Source organism: Carassius carassius, chromosome 27 (genome assembly GCF_963082965.1).
Source record: "Carassius carassius chromosome 27, fCarCar2.1, whole genome shotgun sequence".
Lineage (NCBI taxonomy): Eukaryota > Metazoa > Chordata > Actinopteri > Cypriniformes > Cyprinidae > Carassius > Carassius carassius.
Window position 1 is genome coordinate 25875718 of NC_081781.1, and position 17382 is coordinate 25893099.

At 35.5% G+C, this 17382-nt stretch overlaps 1 protein-coding gene across 20 annotated transcripts in view; it reads left to right on the forward strand.

Moving 5' to 3' along the window:
* The window catches only part of nrxn3b (neurexin 3b), a 366662-nt gene extending 350935 nt beyond the window's left edge, over positions 1–15727 (forward strand). For 8 of the 20 annotated variants that reach the window (XM_059513243.1, XM_059513249.1, XM_059513246.1 and 5 more), the window contains 2 exons: positions 2981–3062; positions 14220–15727. In XM_059513243.1, the coding sequence (XP_059369226.1) occupies positions 2981–3062; positions 14220–15178 (1041 nt within the window). In that variant the 3' untranslated portion in view covers positions 15179–15727. Of the gene's footprint in view, positions 1–2980; positions 3063–10025; positions 11147–12301; positions 12898–14219 lie in introns of those variants that run through there. The other 12 variants (XM_059513253.1, XM_059513255.1, XM_059513256.1 and 9 more) reach the window with 7 other exon arrangements.
* The last annotated feature ends 1655 nt before the right edge of the window (positions 15728–17382 follow it).

Sequence of the window (17382 nt, forward strand, 5' to 3'; positions counted from 1 at the left end):
ATTACGTTTCCTTTTCTTGAGTAACTATTTCTGTCCATATGTGTACTTTTATGATGTACAGAGTTACTATGTTTTAAATCAGTTTCTTAGGATGTACCATTTTAGCTATGATAGTGCCCTTGCAGGGAGCAGACAGCAAAGCAGCACAAATTTTTAAAAGAAATCTGAGGTTTGTTCTACTAGATTGTAGACTTGTACATTAACACAAGATGTGTTATTAAGTCTACCCTTTACTTAAATAGAATACACTTTGTTGTTCTGCAGCTGAGTAGTTCACTCTAGGCAGTCTGGAATTGCTTTTGTATTGGACTCATATTTTAGCTGTGGTCACAAACAGTAGATGGGACATTAGTGTCGTCTCTGTGGTGCTCTGTATGGCAGAAAGTCATTTCATGGTCATGGTCTGGACTAGCCAGTCCTTTGACACCACTTCTGCGACTGGTCACGCACAAACGCATCTATCAAATCTCTGCTGTGAACTGTAGTGAACAGCAGTAAGGAATTACGGGAGGTGAGGATCCTCTGATCTTGAGGAGGTTTGTCAATGCCACGTCTGCTGGTAATGTGACAGGATCACATTTCAATTAACTGTCACTTTGCTGGATCAGTATCCTGTTATACAGCACCATTATAAGAGCACTATGATATTTCTTTTGATGGTCTAGCTTTTGCCATTCTGCTAACCTGCAAAAAAATAACTGAATTAAGCAGATCTTGAGATTCTGATTATTAAGATACTTTTTGCACAAAGCAGCATTTACAAACAATCACATGTCACATCCTAAACCTAACATTGGACAGAAATCTATGGATGTATAAAAGCAGCAAAACTCAAGTGTGTTGCTTTTAATGTAAGAAATTTTAATATTTATATTCATACGTGTAAGTTAAAATTTACACTCACAGCTCTGATGTGAAAAGCTGAATCTCTCGATTTGCAAACAGGGACCATAATCTAAGTTTTGAATTCAAAGTTGCAGATTAATAGTTACAAATGTGTAAATTAAGCCAATACATTCAACTTGGTATTCAAGTATTACCTGGCAGACAAATAATGTAACAGCTTTTATATGTTTATCTTATTATATACTGTGGGAAGTATGGCTGTAATATTGTTGAACCACTTTATTTAATGAACATTAAGGCCAATATTAAGGCATACTGTAAGTGAAAATGTAAGAGAGAGTAAGAGAGTAACTTACCAATAACAACATTTGTTTTGGTTTTGTAAAATTCCTGCATGGATTTCAAGTCCTGAGTACAACACAGAATTACCACAAGGGCATAGGTTACAAAAACTGAATTATGAAGTGATATCTATAGAGTAAAGTGAAGATATGTATGTTGAATTGCTGAAGAATTTACTAAATCAGTCCATTCGTTCATTCATTCATTCATTCATTTTAATTTACAAGTACGAATATTAATATAAATTCTCACATACAAAACACATGCTCTCGTGTTTTGCTACCTTCATAGAAATCTGTAATTTTTTTATTTAAATGATAGCACCTTAAATTCCTAACTTGAAATATATCCCTAATTAAAGGTGAGGTAAGTAATATCTGAGAAATGCAAAAAGTTTACCTTTTAAATTTCAACCCCAATCCTAACCCGCATTTTAACAAATAATCTCTCCCAACCTCCAACCCTTAATTCTAACCCCTACCCCCCAATTTTTTTTCTAGTCTAAACTCTCAAATCTAATACCAAATCCAGATCATAGGGCCAGATTCATGAAAAGTTATCTTTAACTTCTGTTTTCATCTCATTTTCTAATGTAAGAATAAAGTTAAGAATATTTTGTATTTCCCCAAAACATTTCTTAAGAATATTATATATGATATGATTTGTGTACTAAATCCAGAATTCAGTAACAACCTCATTGTTGATTTTCTGTTTACAACATCATTTTCAGCAGCATCCAGCTCCATCTTGAGACGCGCTCTTTAAAAACAATTATTTAAAATATACAGTGCATTTAGAATTACACATTCTGAACTCCCCTCAAGCTTGTCTCCTTTCTAGAATTGTGTGTTCTTATATGCTGATATAAGAACTGAATCAGGCGTTTTAAACATCTAAAACATTCTAAGAGGTGGGTCCCAAGAGCTTATTGACATAGAGGAAAACCATACATTTTGCCAGCAGTGAGATTAGGACACAAAGTTTAGACATATTTACCTATGCAGTACCCTAAAATATGATTGATCAGTAGTAATGTGATCGGACTTGGCTAGATCACATTAAGATAGTAACACAAGCATACCAGCATCCACAAACATATTTAGTATTTTTGTGGCAAGTATCTCTCAGTCAGACTTTGAGCAGATTAGTACAAATGTACTTTTCCCTACAGCATCCTCTCTATCAAAGTATGTAGGCGCTTTCCTAGGCTCGAGCCGAATTCTGTTTCATTAGCCTGTCAAACTCAATAATAGTTAGAGCCTGTTTTCTCACCGAGCACTGCAAACTCAATCAGTCCTATGATTTCATAACCCTTGCTTTGTGACAGGGCTTATTTTATTGAGACACCGATCCACTGTGATTAACAGGCTGTGTGTGCATGTGAGGTGAAATACAACACTGCCACAGTGTCCAGGCTGGGATAGAATGAGAAGGCGGGAACAAGTGTGTTCATAAATCAGAATTGTGGGCTAGAGGAAGGTGCTGATGAGCGAGCAAAAGGAGAGTGTCCAGGGATGGTGATGATCTGTGACGGCCCATGAGAAGCTGGAGATGGTAGGAGATGTATGAAGAGTCAGCTACCATAAATAAACCCAAATAGAAAAACAGCCCTGACATTTAAGTCCCCAGTCTGCTGCCCTTGAGAAATAAGGCAGAGAAGTAAAATATAATAATTGCTGCAATGATATGTTTTCACTGTTTTTACCTTATGTATTGGTATATTTGTCTTAAACCTTTATACTTAAACCTTTGTTCTTTTTGTTTTTTCTCCACACACCTCTGGTTGAACCAGCAGACAACAGATGACATTGTGTCCTCTGCAGAATGTTCTAGTGATGACGAGGATCTGGAGGAGTGTGACGGGGGACACACAGGTGGGATGAATGTGTTACGGTTGTGCTTGCTTAAATTTGGTCTTTCAGTCTCTTCTGTTTAAGTTCTCCCTCTCAAAGCATCACCCCCATGACAACCCAGTGTAACTTCAAACGTGTCACTAAAAGCAATTATTCAAGATCAAAATCTATAGCAGTTAAAAATATATCTATAGTGAAATAAAGTGGTATATCACTGATGTACAATAGTATTTGGACACTTAGTTACAATAAATGTCTGTATGTTACTGGGGTAAAATATAAAATATCAAACCAAATGGCTTCTGCAAACTTTTAGGTAAAATTCACTTGAATCCAATACATTAACTGTGGGCATGTTGCACTAATATCTGACTTACAGAAAGCATCTGTCAAGTAATTACATTTAATATAGTGCACATATATATATATATATATATATATATATATATATATATATATATATATATATATATATATATATATATATATATATATATATATATATATATATATATTTGCTCCCAAGATATGATATAAAAAAAATCATTGCTGCAGATGAAAGAAAAAGAATACAGTTTTCTTTATTTTGAACAGCATATATATAAATATATATATAATTCTTTAAATAAACGTCACTTGCTTTGATATTTTGTTGTCTATTGTGCAGTGACATTGATACGTTTTAAGACTTGAACTATGTGTCCAAATTCTGTTCAATTTAAGTCTGTGGGCTGATTTCTCTAAATCAGTTAACATGCAAATTATATTGTAATGGAATAAAATGAGCCAGGAAGCAAAGGGCTGTTTCAGGGTTACACTTGAATATGGGGCCGAACATCACTAACATGGTTGTGTGTATATACTAATTTTGTCCTCTCAGCAATCAACAGAGAGCCAAACTTTAAGACAAAAGTACAAAATTAGTATCAAACTCCATGTAGTTCACTCTGATGCTTCAAAATGTATCAATCCTGTACACAATGGATTTCTTGCAGTGTGTGTGTGTGTGTGTGTCTGTGTGTGTGTGCATCTTTGACAGATGATACATTTTGAGTTGTTTAGAAATCAAATAATAATAATGCTTTGAGCATAGAGATTTCTGATGTGTAGCGGACTAACTGCAACAGAAACAAACCTCCTTCCTGTTTGTTCCTTTGTTTCCTCACATTGAAGGCTTGCCTTAAGTTAAAACATCTAATAGAGAACAGATATCTTCGAATTTCTGTGCTCACGTTTCTCCACACATAGCCTCTGTTTCCTCAAGGTTAAACAAACAATTTTGTGCAGTATAACTATGACATATTAATTGGTATGGTTAAGATAAAACATCATTTTCAGAGAACTTGGGATTAACTGTAATTGTCAGACTCCTGCTGTCAGCCATCGCAGTATATGAAACACTGCTGTTGATTTTAGTACTTACAAGGCCATTATGGATGCAAGGCTTGTTTGGTTTATGAAAGTTCGATGGTCTGCCTGTTGACCTGTACTGGTACTTCTTAACCAAAGAGCCTTTAATTGCTTCTAAATGTCATCAGGACACTAATTAAGGCCCTTGAATTTACCTCAAACGACACCCTGTGTTATACAAATCATATGTCCTGCATTGACCAGTTTTTTTAAACCTTCCACTCCTAAATACACCAATTAAAACCATGTTTGCTGGCGTCATGCTTTGATAGTTTATATTTTCAGTTTAAAAAAAATTATTAATTAATTCCAGCAAAAAATTTTTTGTTTTTATCATTTTTAAAGTGTGTCCTACCCGTTTACCTTGCAAGCTAGTATCCATATGGTCCGTCATTACCTTTGACTTTACAGATGGCCCCTATTTATTTCTTTGTTAATTTTACCTTATATTTTTCCTCAAACTTACAAGGTCACTCTGCTCATTATCCAAAGATATACTCTGTACTAGTTTTGAAACCTGATGGCAGACAGTTATGCTTTGGATAAATTCTCCCTAACTTTGTTAAATCTAAAACCATCCCCAAGTCCTCTCAAGTTCAATGGCAACAGGAAGTATGCTAAGGGACAGTTCCAGTGTTACCTTTCATTTCTTCTCATATGACATTCGAAACGAGTACTCTTAGCCACAAACCACCACACTCATGATTTCATGTTGACACAGAAATTCATATAATCAGTCTGATCTTGAGTTCAGATTTATTGGACAGTTTGCATGATACTTTCTGTTTTGTTCTGTTTTGGTTGAACCTTTTCATGTGGAAAAACATCTTCCTACTGTATCCGCTCTTTTACATTCCATTCATGTGATTTGGGTTTATTTGCTGTATTTCCAAGAATTTGCTCATTTTTACCCTCTTGGGGGACTTTTTCTTTGGTGTCCTCATCCTTCCATTTTCCAGGATTAAAGTTAATCCTCCTGTTTTGCCTCATCTTGTGCCGCATGGAATTTTGGTGGTTGAAAAAAAAAAGAAAAAAAAAACATAATAATTATCTTCCTCATTTTTATGTTTTGTGCCATTAGGCTAAAATAAAACATTGCCATTTCTATACAACAGGAAATAAAAGGCAACAAAATCTTTTCTTGCCATCATATGTTTTAATTATTATTTTTGCCTTGTGTAGGCAACCTCATTCTGTCTCAAGAAAGTTGTGTGAAAGAATGACCACTCCCCCCACCCCTCCATCCCTGATCTTACATCTTTATTTCCTGTGCCTTTCTGCATAGACATGTCTGTTTGAATGCAGATGGCATAAAAAGACTTTTATTGCCACAAAGTATATCTGTTTTTCTATTTGTTGCTACTGATGAGTCGCATTTGATGCATGCATTGATTGCAAAATAATTTATCCCCAATGATAGATCTCAATCATGACTCTTGCATGGGTGTTACTGGCTCCATCTTTTGTGCTTCTCCATCCATGAGTTTGCTAACAGGCTGACCATGTGTGCTGTTATCATCTGTCTATGTGCTGATGTCTTTGTCTTTAAATGCTGATTGCTCTATCTGTCTGATGCCTTGCCGGTGTGGTTCTTTCTTGTATTTTTGCACTGTAAAACACATTCTGTGAAACACAACTGAACTAATGGGAATTCCACAAAAAGGCTAAAAAAACATTTATACCAAAAACAGGGATTATGTTGGAATTTTGAAGATGGGGAAACCCTAAAATATTACAGTGATTCTAGTGTGGTGATACAGGCCAGTTTGCCATGATATGAAATAAACAAATAAATTATCGGTTTTACAAATCAACCGGCTTGTCATGAAGTTCAAACAAATACACTGCATAGAAACTAACCTAGGGTCATTGGAAAAGCTTGCCTGTGGTGACATTTCTGCAAATCAATAATTTGTTGCTTCTTGCAAGTGCAATGCTGTACCAGAATAGCTACCAAACAAGTGTACTACAACAGAAAAGCCGTACATATGCATTTAATTATGTGATAATAGTCAAGTCAATTCACCTTTATTTATATAGCGCTTTAAACAAAATACATTGTCAAAGCAACTGAACAACATTCATTAGGAAAACAGTGTGTCAATAATGCAAAATGATAGTTAAAGGCAGTTCATAAATATCAAAATGTTTTATTTTACAAATCATGCAGTATAGTAAAAGTGTTTTTGAGGTCATAATATAGTATTGTGCTTAATTGATAATCTGTCACTGTAATCATATGTTTTGTTATTGTTGTTTTGTTTTGTTTGTTTGCTTGTTTTTTACCACAGATAGTGTTCATTTCAGCAGGAAACGTTTTTCCAATGAGACTATGTGTATTTTGGTAGAAGCACAACCACAGTGTATAAAAGTAATCACCTATACATGGTTTAACATGGATCACACACATATATATATATTACAAAATGAGCTTTAGGATAACCAATAAGTTAAGTTTAAGTTTATGTCCTGAATAGATCATAGGAGTGAACTTTACCTGAAGACTAAAAATAAACTCAGACAAACACATGCACAACTGACACAATTCCAAGTACTTGATATTTAAATCAAAGGGGAAAAAGCTGGCACCAGTGTAGTTCAAGAAGGAAGAGTCTTTTAAAGTAAAACAGATGCTGTAAGATCCCTAAGGTTTCATCATGCTGTCAGGTGATTAAGATAGAAAAACAAGCAAGACATCAATCAGGTAAAGCATGAAGTGGTGCACAGAGAACATGAGACCCTGAGGAATGGGTCACTGAACCACTGACACGGGCTGCATTTTAGTGTAGTTAGGTCTCATTGGGCCGGCTGTCACTTTGAAGCAGCTCTCAGATCAGTTTAAGGTTGTTTAGTTGACACATTTAGCTTAATGGCCATTAAATTGAGCAGAAGACAGTGGTCGCATGCCTCTGGCTGAAGATATTAATTTAACACGTTGGGTCACATCGGGATATGACATGATGAAATTGCAGCAATCTGTGACACTCCAAGCCAAAATATGCCTGTGAGAGACATTCAGAAAGACAAACTAGAGAAAACAAAACCACAGCAACTAAACATTACAACTGGGAAAGGCCAAACAAATTTACCCTATGCTAAGCCTCACCTTAAAGCAGCATTATGTAACTTTTTCTATATTCAACATATGCAAAATGTATATAATGAGCAAGCAAATCATGAATTAATCTCCAAAACCCAAGTTTATGTCTTATCCCGAATCACTACGGTACACTTAAAATAAGTGCTTATGTTTGGATTATTGAAGCCTGGTCAGGTCTTCACCACTGTTAAGTAACACATGCCTGTGTGAATCTCCATAGATGTAAACTTGGAGTGGAGAGGAGTGGCTCCGGTTAGAAGGTTCTTCCGCGGGATGCGTATGCTTCTGTTTATTAACCGTTAAAGCGCCAAAAGTTTCATAGTGCTGCTTTAAAAAAAAATACTTAAAGTTATTACTTTAGTTAAATTAAACGGATAGTTTCTATAGGATTCAATGCTTTCAAAATATATACATCAAATTACTACACGCATGAATTATTGGAGACCTTGAACAGTGTTCGTGAACCGCTTCTCTCCTTCACGCGCTCCACTGTTTACCACCTGTGACTATCACAGGATTGCGCTGTTCGTCTCTGACGCAGCTGATGACGTGGCTTCTTCTACAGCGATATCGTTGACTTGATTGCAAATAAATGCACAGACACTATTTAAACTGAACAGAGATGACATCACTGAATTCAATGATGAACTGCCTTTAACTGTCATTTTGCATTATTGACACTGTTTTCCTAATGAATGTTGTTCAGTTGTTTTGACGCAATGTATTTTGTTTAAAGCGCTATATAAATAAAGGTGACTTGACTTGGCTTCTTACCGTCGGCGTTACCTGAGCAGTCGAAAGCATTTATTTCATGGACGGAGCAGAAGTGTTTAAATCATACGCAAAGTTCCATTGAATAATAAATGTTTTTTTAACAATGCTGATGAACTGACTGTACGAAGGAAACTGTTAAAATAACCACAGCATTAACAACGACCTTGAAATAAGAGCGCGAGGTTTATCTGATAATCAGATGCATGAAAGAAGTGTCCGTTGCTTTAGCAAACAGACAACGGGTGCGTTTTCTCTTAGAATCATCATTCGATGATGGAGAGGAAAAGTTAAATAGCTTATATAGCATTTTATTTTGTGAAAATGAGATAAAGAAGTTTTCACACTGAAAGAGAAGTGATCTCGCTGTCATAGACATGACAGGCTTTATCTGCAGCTAAACTGAATAAAAGCTAAGAAAAAAAAAACATTAAATAAATAAAATTTATGATTGATGCAGTGCTAATTGACATCATTTATTACAGTAAAGAAACTATATATTTTCTACCTTATTCTGTGCAGAAAATTTAAATAATAGCTAAGTAAATGTGCTAGCCTATAACAAACAATCAGAAAATTGCCATTAGGAAAAAATTATCGATAACAAATGATTATTGTCAAGCTGTGTATTTGATTTCTTACAGCCAATTAAAAGTAATAAAAAAAGAAGAAAATTAATTGTAAAAAATAAAATAAAAATAAAAATAATTATGATAATACATAGGCTACATACATAAAATGACATTTCTGTCACTTCTGAAATGATGGCTACGCCCCTGGTGTGACAAAATGTTAGCTGTTACATAATAGCCTACTTTTAAAGCTCTTTTTTTTATCTTGGCTTACATACATTTTTACAGCATGTATGCCATGTCATGCCATAGCATCATTAAACTAGCATCTAACAATGAATAATTTTTTTTTCTAACCTATGGCCATAAAGGCTGCTGTGTAATTTGCCCCCTGACTAAGCATTTAAAGAATTTAGGGGAAGCATTTAAATAATCCTGTGAATGCACTTAGAGAATGCAGAATCAAATCGTTATAATTGAACAGAATTCTAATTAATTGTGAATCAAATCGCATCAAATCGTTCTAAATTTGGAAAAATCATTCTTGAATCGAATCGAAAGCCTATAAATTGTGAATTGAATCACTGCCTACCCAAAGATTCACAGCCCTAGTAGCTATGCAATCAAGATGACGATATCGCTGGATATTAATTGATCCCAACTAAGTCAGAGGCGACAGCAGCAAGGAACCAAAACTCCATCGGTGACAGAATGAAGAAAAAACCTTGGGAGAAACCAGGCTCAGTCTTAGCCACAACAACCTCGGAATAAGAAAGAAACAGACTAATGTTGGTACAGATGCCATTCTTCTGACGATGTAGCAAGTACATTGTGTGTTATTGGAAGTGTTCCCAGTTCCAGTTGTCCTAATTAATGCAGCCTAAAAATCCTTTAACGGATTTTAATATTAGAAATGTGTTTTATGTGTAAACCAGGTCTATAATCTAGATTTAAACTGGATAAAGAGATCACTACTTCAATTCATACATAAAAGAGGAGAGCAGAGCTCAGAGATTGCCCAATCTAATGCTTTGAGGATATGTCATAAAAGCCAGTTCTTGTATCCAAGCTCTGTGCGGAGATCCTCTGCTCCTATTTACCTCTCCACTTCTCATTTCCCACATGTTTAAGTTCTTACACTGGTGATGAGTTTAGCAGATGCTGAGGTGAAGGAGAAGAACCACAACAGTTGCAGTTTGAGCACAATGCACGGCAGCCACAAAAGGATTTGACTGTGGCGAGCTTTCTGAACCACAGGGGCCAGCTCACACAGACTCTTCTTTTAGGGGATCAGGCAGGTTTAGCCCCACACACCTGCGGCATCATCACTGTTTGTCAAGACTCAGCGAAAGCAAAATGGTCAAGGAGTTTAGACACGGATATCCAAACCAAGGACACTCAGATTTGGTTGGGGACACAGGAGAGAGAGCACTGCTGTGAATGTCAGCTGTTATGGTTGATTTCGTTTCACATTAACTCCACTCTGAAAGTTCTGTGCAGAAGACTTGCTTTTTTTGAGAGTGTTAACAGCTGAGAAAAAGAGTGATCCTTCAGATTTGTTTACAAGAATTAACTCCTGTATGCAAATGCAGAGAACACTGCAATCTATCTGAGCTGGAGGGTTAATGCAGTGTAGAAGTGTTTGCTTTGTAATGGGGCTAAGCCCAAATAACATTTCCTCCTATCTCCACTCTGCAAAACAAACATAGTCCCCTAAGACAAGCACACAATGTTTGCGCTGAACTAAAACAATGTGAAAATTATCATTGCTTGTTGAAGTGCTAATGTAAGATTAAAGTATTTACCAAGAAACATGGGGGTCCACTGTGGTGCTGTTTTTGTGCATGTGGTTTTAATAGATGCTTTCATCTTAAAATCATCTGAAGCAGCCTTTAAATCACTTAAATCAATAAGTTAATTTATCTCACGATGGTCCAGGCAATCAGTAAGCAAGGCTGTGATAAAGTAAACTTTTTGCTGGTTGCTATAAAAAGCTTACTAGATAATCAGTAGAAGCATCAACTATTATTAAACCCATACTGGTCAGCCACACAAAATATTATTTTCTCACATGTACTACATGGATATATTTATGTAAATGTATTATGGTTATGCAGTATATCAGTTAAAGGGGTTCTGTCTTATAAGAATGCCATTTTATGGAATTCCCATTCTTTATTGTGATTAATGTTGAGCGAACGGCTGTTGGTTATAAAATGATCTCTGCCAAATATTTCCATTCTAAATTGGCTAGATGCATTTAGGATTAACATTGTTAAAATTGTCATAATATGAATAGGTCTTTTTCTTTGTATTGAGATTTTGTTGATTCATCTGTATGATTCAAGTTGTTACAGGTGTATACAATATCCCACAGCCTTTTGCCCAATATCTTGTGACCCTGTTCTCAGCCCTTCTTATCCCAGCTTGCAGTGCTGTGATTCTACTTTCCCTAAATGCAACTTGTTAAAAAGCATGATATCACCTTGCTGTGAAATTCAATAAAATAAAATAAAAAAGTGATTTTCCCTTTTTTCCTGAAATACATCCCTGCTTTGTGCTGTCAAGCTACTAACAAAAGATTTACAAAAGAAAACTAATAATGTTATTATTAGTTGTGAAGGTGGTGACGGTACAGTGTCCCTTGACTTCACTTTGTGCTTTTTGATTATTTTAATCTTGATAGTGTGAGAGAATTGTCAGTTATTTCTATGTGTTTTTATTGCTTTTGTGTTTATACATATATACATATATATCCTCTGGTTTGTGTATATGTATATATGTATATATTTTTCTATCCACTGTATATGTATATCTAAATGTTTTTGTATAAAATTATTCAAAAGAGAATTCAATCCAAAATGCTGTATTTCCATAGTTTTCACGAATCAGTATAGGCATTTGAAACATTTTGTGCTTAATTAGATTAAACAAAGTATGATTTTTATACAAACCTAAAAATAATTAGTAATAAAAAATGACCATGAGCTGTCTGTTTGATATTTGTATAAAGTATAAAGCTTTATTATTATTTCTATACTGATTCTTGTTCAGTTTTTCTCTCTTTTTTTTCTTCTTGTTTAGCTTGGTCAATATTTTAAAGCATTTGAGTATATATATATATATATATATGTAATTAACAAAAATAAATTAAAAAATGTATTTCCTCACCACTATCTACTCCAAATGTTTAAAGTCAGTTAAATATTGATCAACATTTTTCCCAGTTTGAAATCTGACTTCTAAATTGTTGAAATAGTAAAAAAAAAAAAAAAAAAGGGGGAAATTGCATGGGACAGAAGTTGCAGCTTAGGGTCTGTAGAGTGTCAGTCTTGAGAGTGCTATATGATCTGGTAGATGGGCATGTATATGCTCATTGTTTGTATATCCCCATCCCTTCCTTACAGCCCAAAGCTCAATTGCCGCCCGACCGCTTCGTACCGCCCTTACATGGACATGGCAACTGACGTACACGTTCACTTCCATCTATGTCATTTCCTACCTAGTCTAGGCTTTCCTCTCTCTCTCTCTCTCTCTCTCTCTCTCTTTATTTTTCTCTCTCTTTCTCCCTGCTTCTTTCTCTCTTTTGCCCCTCCCCTTCTCCTCTTAGCAGTGGTACAGTATATAGTCATTCAATTGATTAAAGAATTAATTTTTAAAAATAACAAAGAATATATGTATCTGTAGATACTTCAAAGCAAAATCATCTTTAAAAACAGAATGTACAGTTTTCTTTTACAGAGAAAAGGATTTATTCATCAAAAGAAAGAACAAATGAGCAGAATGGTGAAGTTATTTTTCATGTCATGGTGTGAATGTATGTGTCGTTGCCTCCCTATATCACCTTGTCTTAGAAAAAAAAAAGATAAAATCAGATGATAATTTGATTGCCTAATTAAATAATTAAAGATTAACCATACTTTCCTCAAGCATTCTTACACAACTTTCTTAATATATTGTAAATGTTTTCTTCCTGCCAAAATCATGCGGGCAATTTGTTGATGTAAGTCACAGAACTGATTGTATGCTTCCACCTTTAGATGAATTGTTTTATGGGCTTTATTCATTAATTTATTTATTTATTATTTTATTTTATTTATTCATTCATTTATTTTGACTATTTTTTTTAATGTACTTCACTACTCTCTTTCTGACTCTCTGTGCATTTGGTTTGTGAATGTTTCTAGTGCTTTGCTCTAACCATTAACCATTGTTTGCATTATTTTTTATTTTTCTTTCCTTTTCTTTCTGTTGTTTGAGACCTGTGCTGCTTTATAGTGCCCTCTGTTTGTAATCAGCAAAGCCACCTTGGCTCAAGTTTGAGCAGATTCAACCAACATCTGAATGTTTAACTTATATGTGTATGTGTGTGTGTGTGTGTGTGTGTGTGTGTGTGTGTGTGTATATATATATATATATATATATATATATATATATATATATATATATACACACACACACACACAAGAAAAAATCTATACATTTTACCAGTATACATATGATTTTATATTTTAACTAAAATTTAGTCTGTTTCACTAAGCCCAATGTGTTTGTTGTTCTCAAAATAAGACCGTCTCTGTTAAATTGAGTGATGAGAATCGTGTATGATACTACATAGTGTTCACATGTGAGATTAAGTATTCAGGTGTTGTTGAACTGTCATGTGACTTGTGCCATTGTGGCAATTTCATAAGAACTGTCAAAAGGCAATTGGCTTTCATCTCAAGTGTGACAGACTTGAAAGAGAAAATAAATAAAGTTATTTTTTTCTACAGTCTTGATAAGCCAGTCAGAAAATTAGAAATCTCAATACAATCATTTTCTTTTTTGGGAGTGTTCCATATATTACGCTCTTCATTGGTTCATTGATCCAACAGGATGCTTAGACATAAATTTCCTAAATGAATTCACAACGTGAGCAGTTGCTCAGCTTTGTATTTTAACTCTACACAAATCTACACATAGCAATACAAAGATGTTCATGGCTGAACATCAGTCACTCTGAGTTACAGGGGTGCAATAATTGTGAGTGATTGGTGTTCTATGTAGAGGTCAGTTAAACAGAGTATGCCAAAAAGAAAGCTCAAGATATTGCATGTCCCTTCAAGCCTTTTGATAAATTTACCTTGCATTTTTTACATTTCTGTTCTCTCTATCAGTTCTTTCTTGGTTTGTTTTGGCCATTAGTTTAGACAAATGTTTTTTTTGTCATATTTCTTTCCTGATGCTCTTGCTTTGCTTTAATTTGTCATGTACAGTTGCCTGTTTACAAGCAGCCAGATTTGAATGGACACTAATTTCCTTTCTTTTTCTTCTGCTTGCCAGGAGGGGAGTTAGTTATCCCTATTCTAGTTGAGGATCCCATAGACATCCCCCCTGTTTCCACTCGAGCCCCTTTCATCCCCCTTCCCCCGACCCTTCACCCTGTCCTCACCATTACTGAGACCACAAAAGAGTCCCTGTCAATTGCCACTGAGGCGGGGGTACCTTGCTTGTCGAACCAAGGCAGCGATGATTGTGATGATGATGATGGTGATGATGATGATGGTGATGGCTTGGTGATATCGGGGTTTGGCTCTGGGGAGGCCTTCGACTCTAGCCTCCCCTCTACTGACGATGAAGATTTTTACACCACCTTCTCCTTGGTAACAGATAAGATCTTGACCACGTCGACCTATGAAGGTGGCTACAAAGCTCTTGCGCCCAAGTGGGAAGTAAAGGACTTTAAACCTAGCAAGGCCTCTGAGGCAGGCAGGACTACGGCCATCCCGCCTCTGCCTGACTTCAGGAGCTCAGCGGCATCACCCGTCACATCTGAGACTGCTCTTAACATCCCAGCTGGGAAAATGAACAACCGTGAGATCAAACCCCAACCTGGCATAGTGCTACTACCACTCCCCACATCTTTTGACATGGACGGCACCAAACCCAGGGGGCCATATATCACCCAACCCATGTTGCGCACCATCCCCAGTGCTCTGCCCACCATGCCAGGTATCAGGAGAGTGCCTCCTGGGGCTTCAGAGGTAATACGTGAGTCCAGCAGCACTACGGGTATGGTGGTGGGTATTGTCTCTGCTGCCGCCCTGTGCATCCTCATCCTCCTCTATGCCATGTACAAATACAGGAACAGGGACGAGGGCTCCTATCAGGTAGATGAAACACGGAACTACATCAGCAATTCTGCACAGAATAATGGCACAGTAGTCAAAGACAAACATCCCAGCACTAAGGGTGCCAGCAACAAGAGACCCAAAGACAAGGACAAGGAATACTATGTATAAAACAAAATCTGAATGACAAAACATACACAGAACAACATCTGAGAAATCTTAAACAGAAAAAAACAATTTTACACAGAAAATCCTTTAAGAACTCAAACACACTGAGTCAAAATGAACCCATTTCCAAGTTATGTGATTTGAAGCACACTTAAGCATATGGTAAGCATAGTGAGAAGGCAAATAGGACTCTGGGGACCTTGATACCTTACTTTCTGTCTGGTTGTGGAACAATGCCAGTGTAAAATATCTCATTGTTACATTGTTATCCCTCAAGTGACTTCCTGAGGTACAAAATCCTTGGTGTAAAAAAAAAAAAAAAAAAAAAAAAAGCAGCCCTTGTCCGTTGTAACCCTGTAAAAATCAATGATGATCGTGGGTAATGGTCATGATTTTGGACATGCATGTGATGTGTGTGATGTAGTACTGATGTCTTTGCAAAGAGGAGAACCAGAGGATGTTGTTTTGGAGATGCAAAGTTGGAAAATTTGCCATAAAACAGTACTTTCCTAACCCACGCTGGAGAAGTGTTCCATTAAAAAAATTGTATGTTTTTTTTAATATGCGTTTCAGGGGTTTAATGTGGATAAATTACTTTCTTTTTTTTTTCTTGTATTAACATGCATATTTTTCCTTCGTTTCTTTTTTTCCTTCTTTTTTACAGTACATTATTTTCTTCCAGTATCAGTCAAGGACTAATATACTTTAACATTCATATTCTGATTGAGCTCTGTCATGTATAGCCAGATTCAACTGAAAAGCATCTATCTTTTACAAACTGAAAATGAGACATTCAACATTAAATTCATGAATCCCTATTTCAGTTTTGACTTCTTAAGTCATATGCTACACACACACAACTCACATATGAATCAACTGAACAAAGCATGACGACTGAAGGAGGGCTGAAATATGAATTTATTTGGGAAAGACAAAGTATGTATTTCATGTTGTCACAGTCATCTGTGTCAAACAATAAATATGTTTACATATTATATTACATCATAGATGCAGTACTTTGAAGATCATTATTGTACATAATAGTTGATTTTGACATTTTCATACTCTTTCTGTACAAATTGAACAAACAATTTTGTTCACTGTAGCTTGTCCAGTGAAGTCCAAAAGTCTGTGCAAACACTGAAAATCTGATATTCAAAACGTAATATAAGCAGGGAAATTAACAGAAGGTTTCAGGATTTTTTTGGAGAAAAATTAATATTACTTTATTGTGAGCAATGAAGACGAAAAATATATGGTTCTAAACTAATTTCTGTGTTGCTAATTAGATAACCTATTTGTCTAACTTCAAATCTGTCAAAGAGTCAGATTTCCCTGCTTCCATTTATGTAAACAGACTAATTCTAACATTTTATTCAAATTGCTTATGTTATGGTATTATTTTATGACAACTAAATTTAAAAATTGATAAATTCAAAACAGAAGAATTTTACATCTGTGGTCCCAGACATTTGGACCCAACTGTACCTGCAAGAGTATTGTATGTTATTCTGTCTCTATGGTGTTAAATCAGATTTTTGAAAACCATAAGACATTAACTGGTTAAAATCACTCTCCACACAATCAAAGCTCCATGTAACTGGTTATTTTACAACTGTTTGTTTTTTTATATTTAAATAAGGTTACAAGACCTCATAAAATAAAGGTGGATGATGGATTGGATTCATACTGCCACCACATTTCAGAAAAACTCACACTTAATAATTTTTGTCTGTGTCTCGTCTCATTCTGTGACGATTTTTTGATGATTTTTTATATTCACCATGTTGCGCTGTTGTCGTGCAGTCTTCTAGGTTTGTTGCATTTGTGCTGGCAGTAGTTGCAAACACCTCATTTGTTTCGCATGTATATTTATTTCTTTTTTATCATCACAGCACTCAAGAGTTGTGTGCTGTAATTCTGATTTTGTGTTACTTTATTTTTTTTCCCTGTTCATCAGTTACTGTTTCACTTTTGACAGCTATGTCCAGCAATAAAATGTTCCCAGTTGTTTTCAAGGCTAGTGTGAAATTTTCTGTTTCTTATCCCAAGTTTATAACATTCCACTGGATCCTGAAATTGCAATGGTATTTTTTCTGGTAATGACCAGAATCAGATTTATAATTTGGAGACATTGGAGAAAATGGTGAAAAAGAGGTACTGGGTTACAAATCTATCTGCATTAAATGGTCAAGTTACTTAGACTG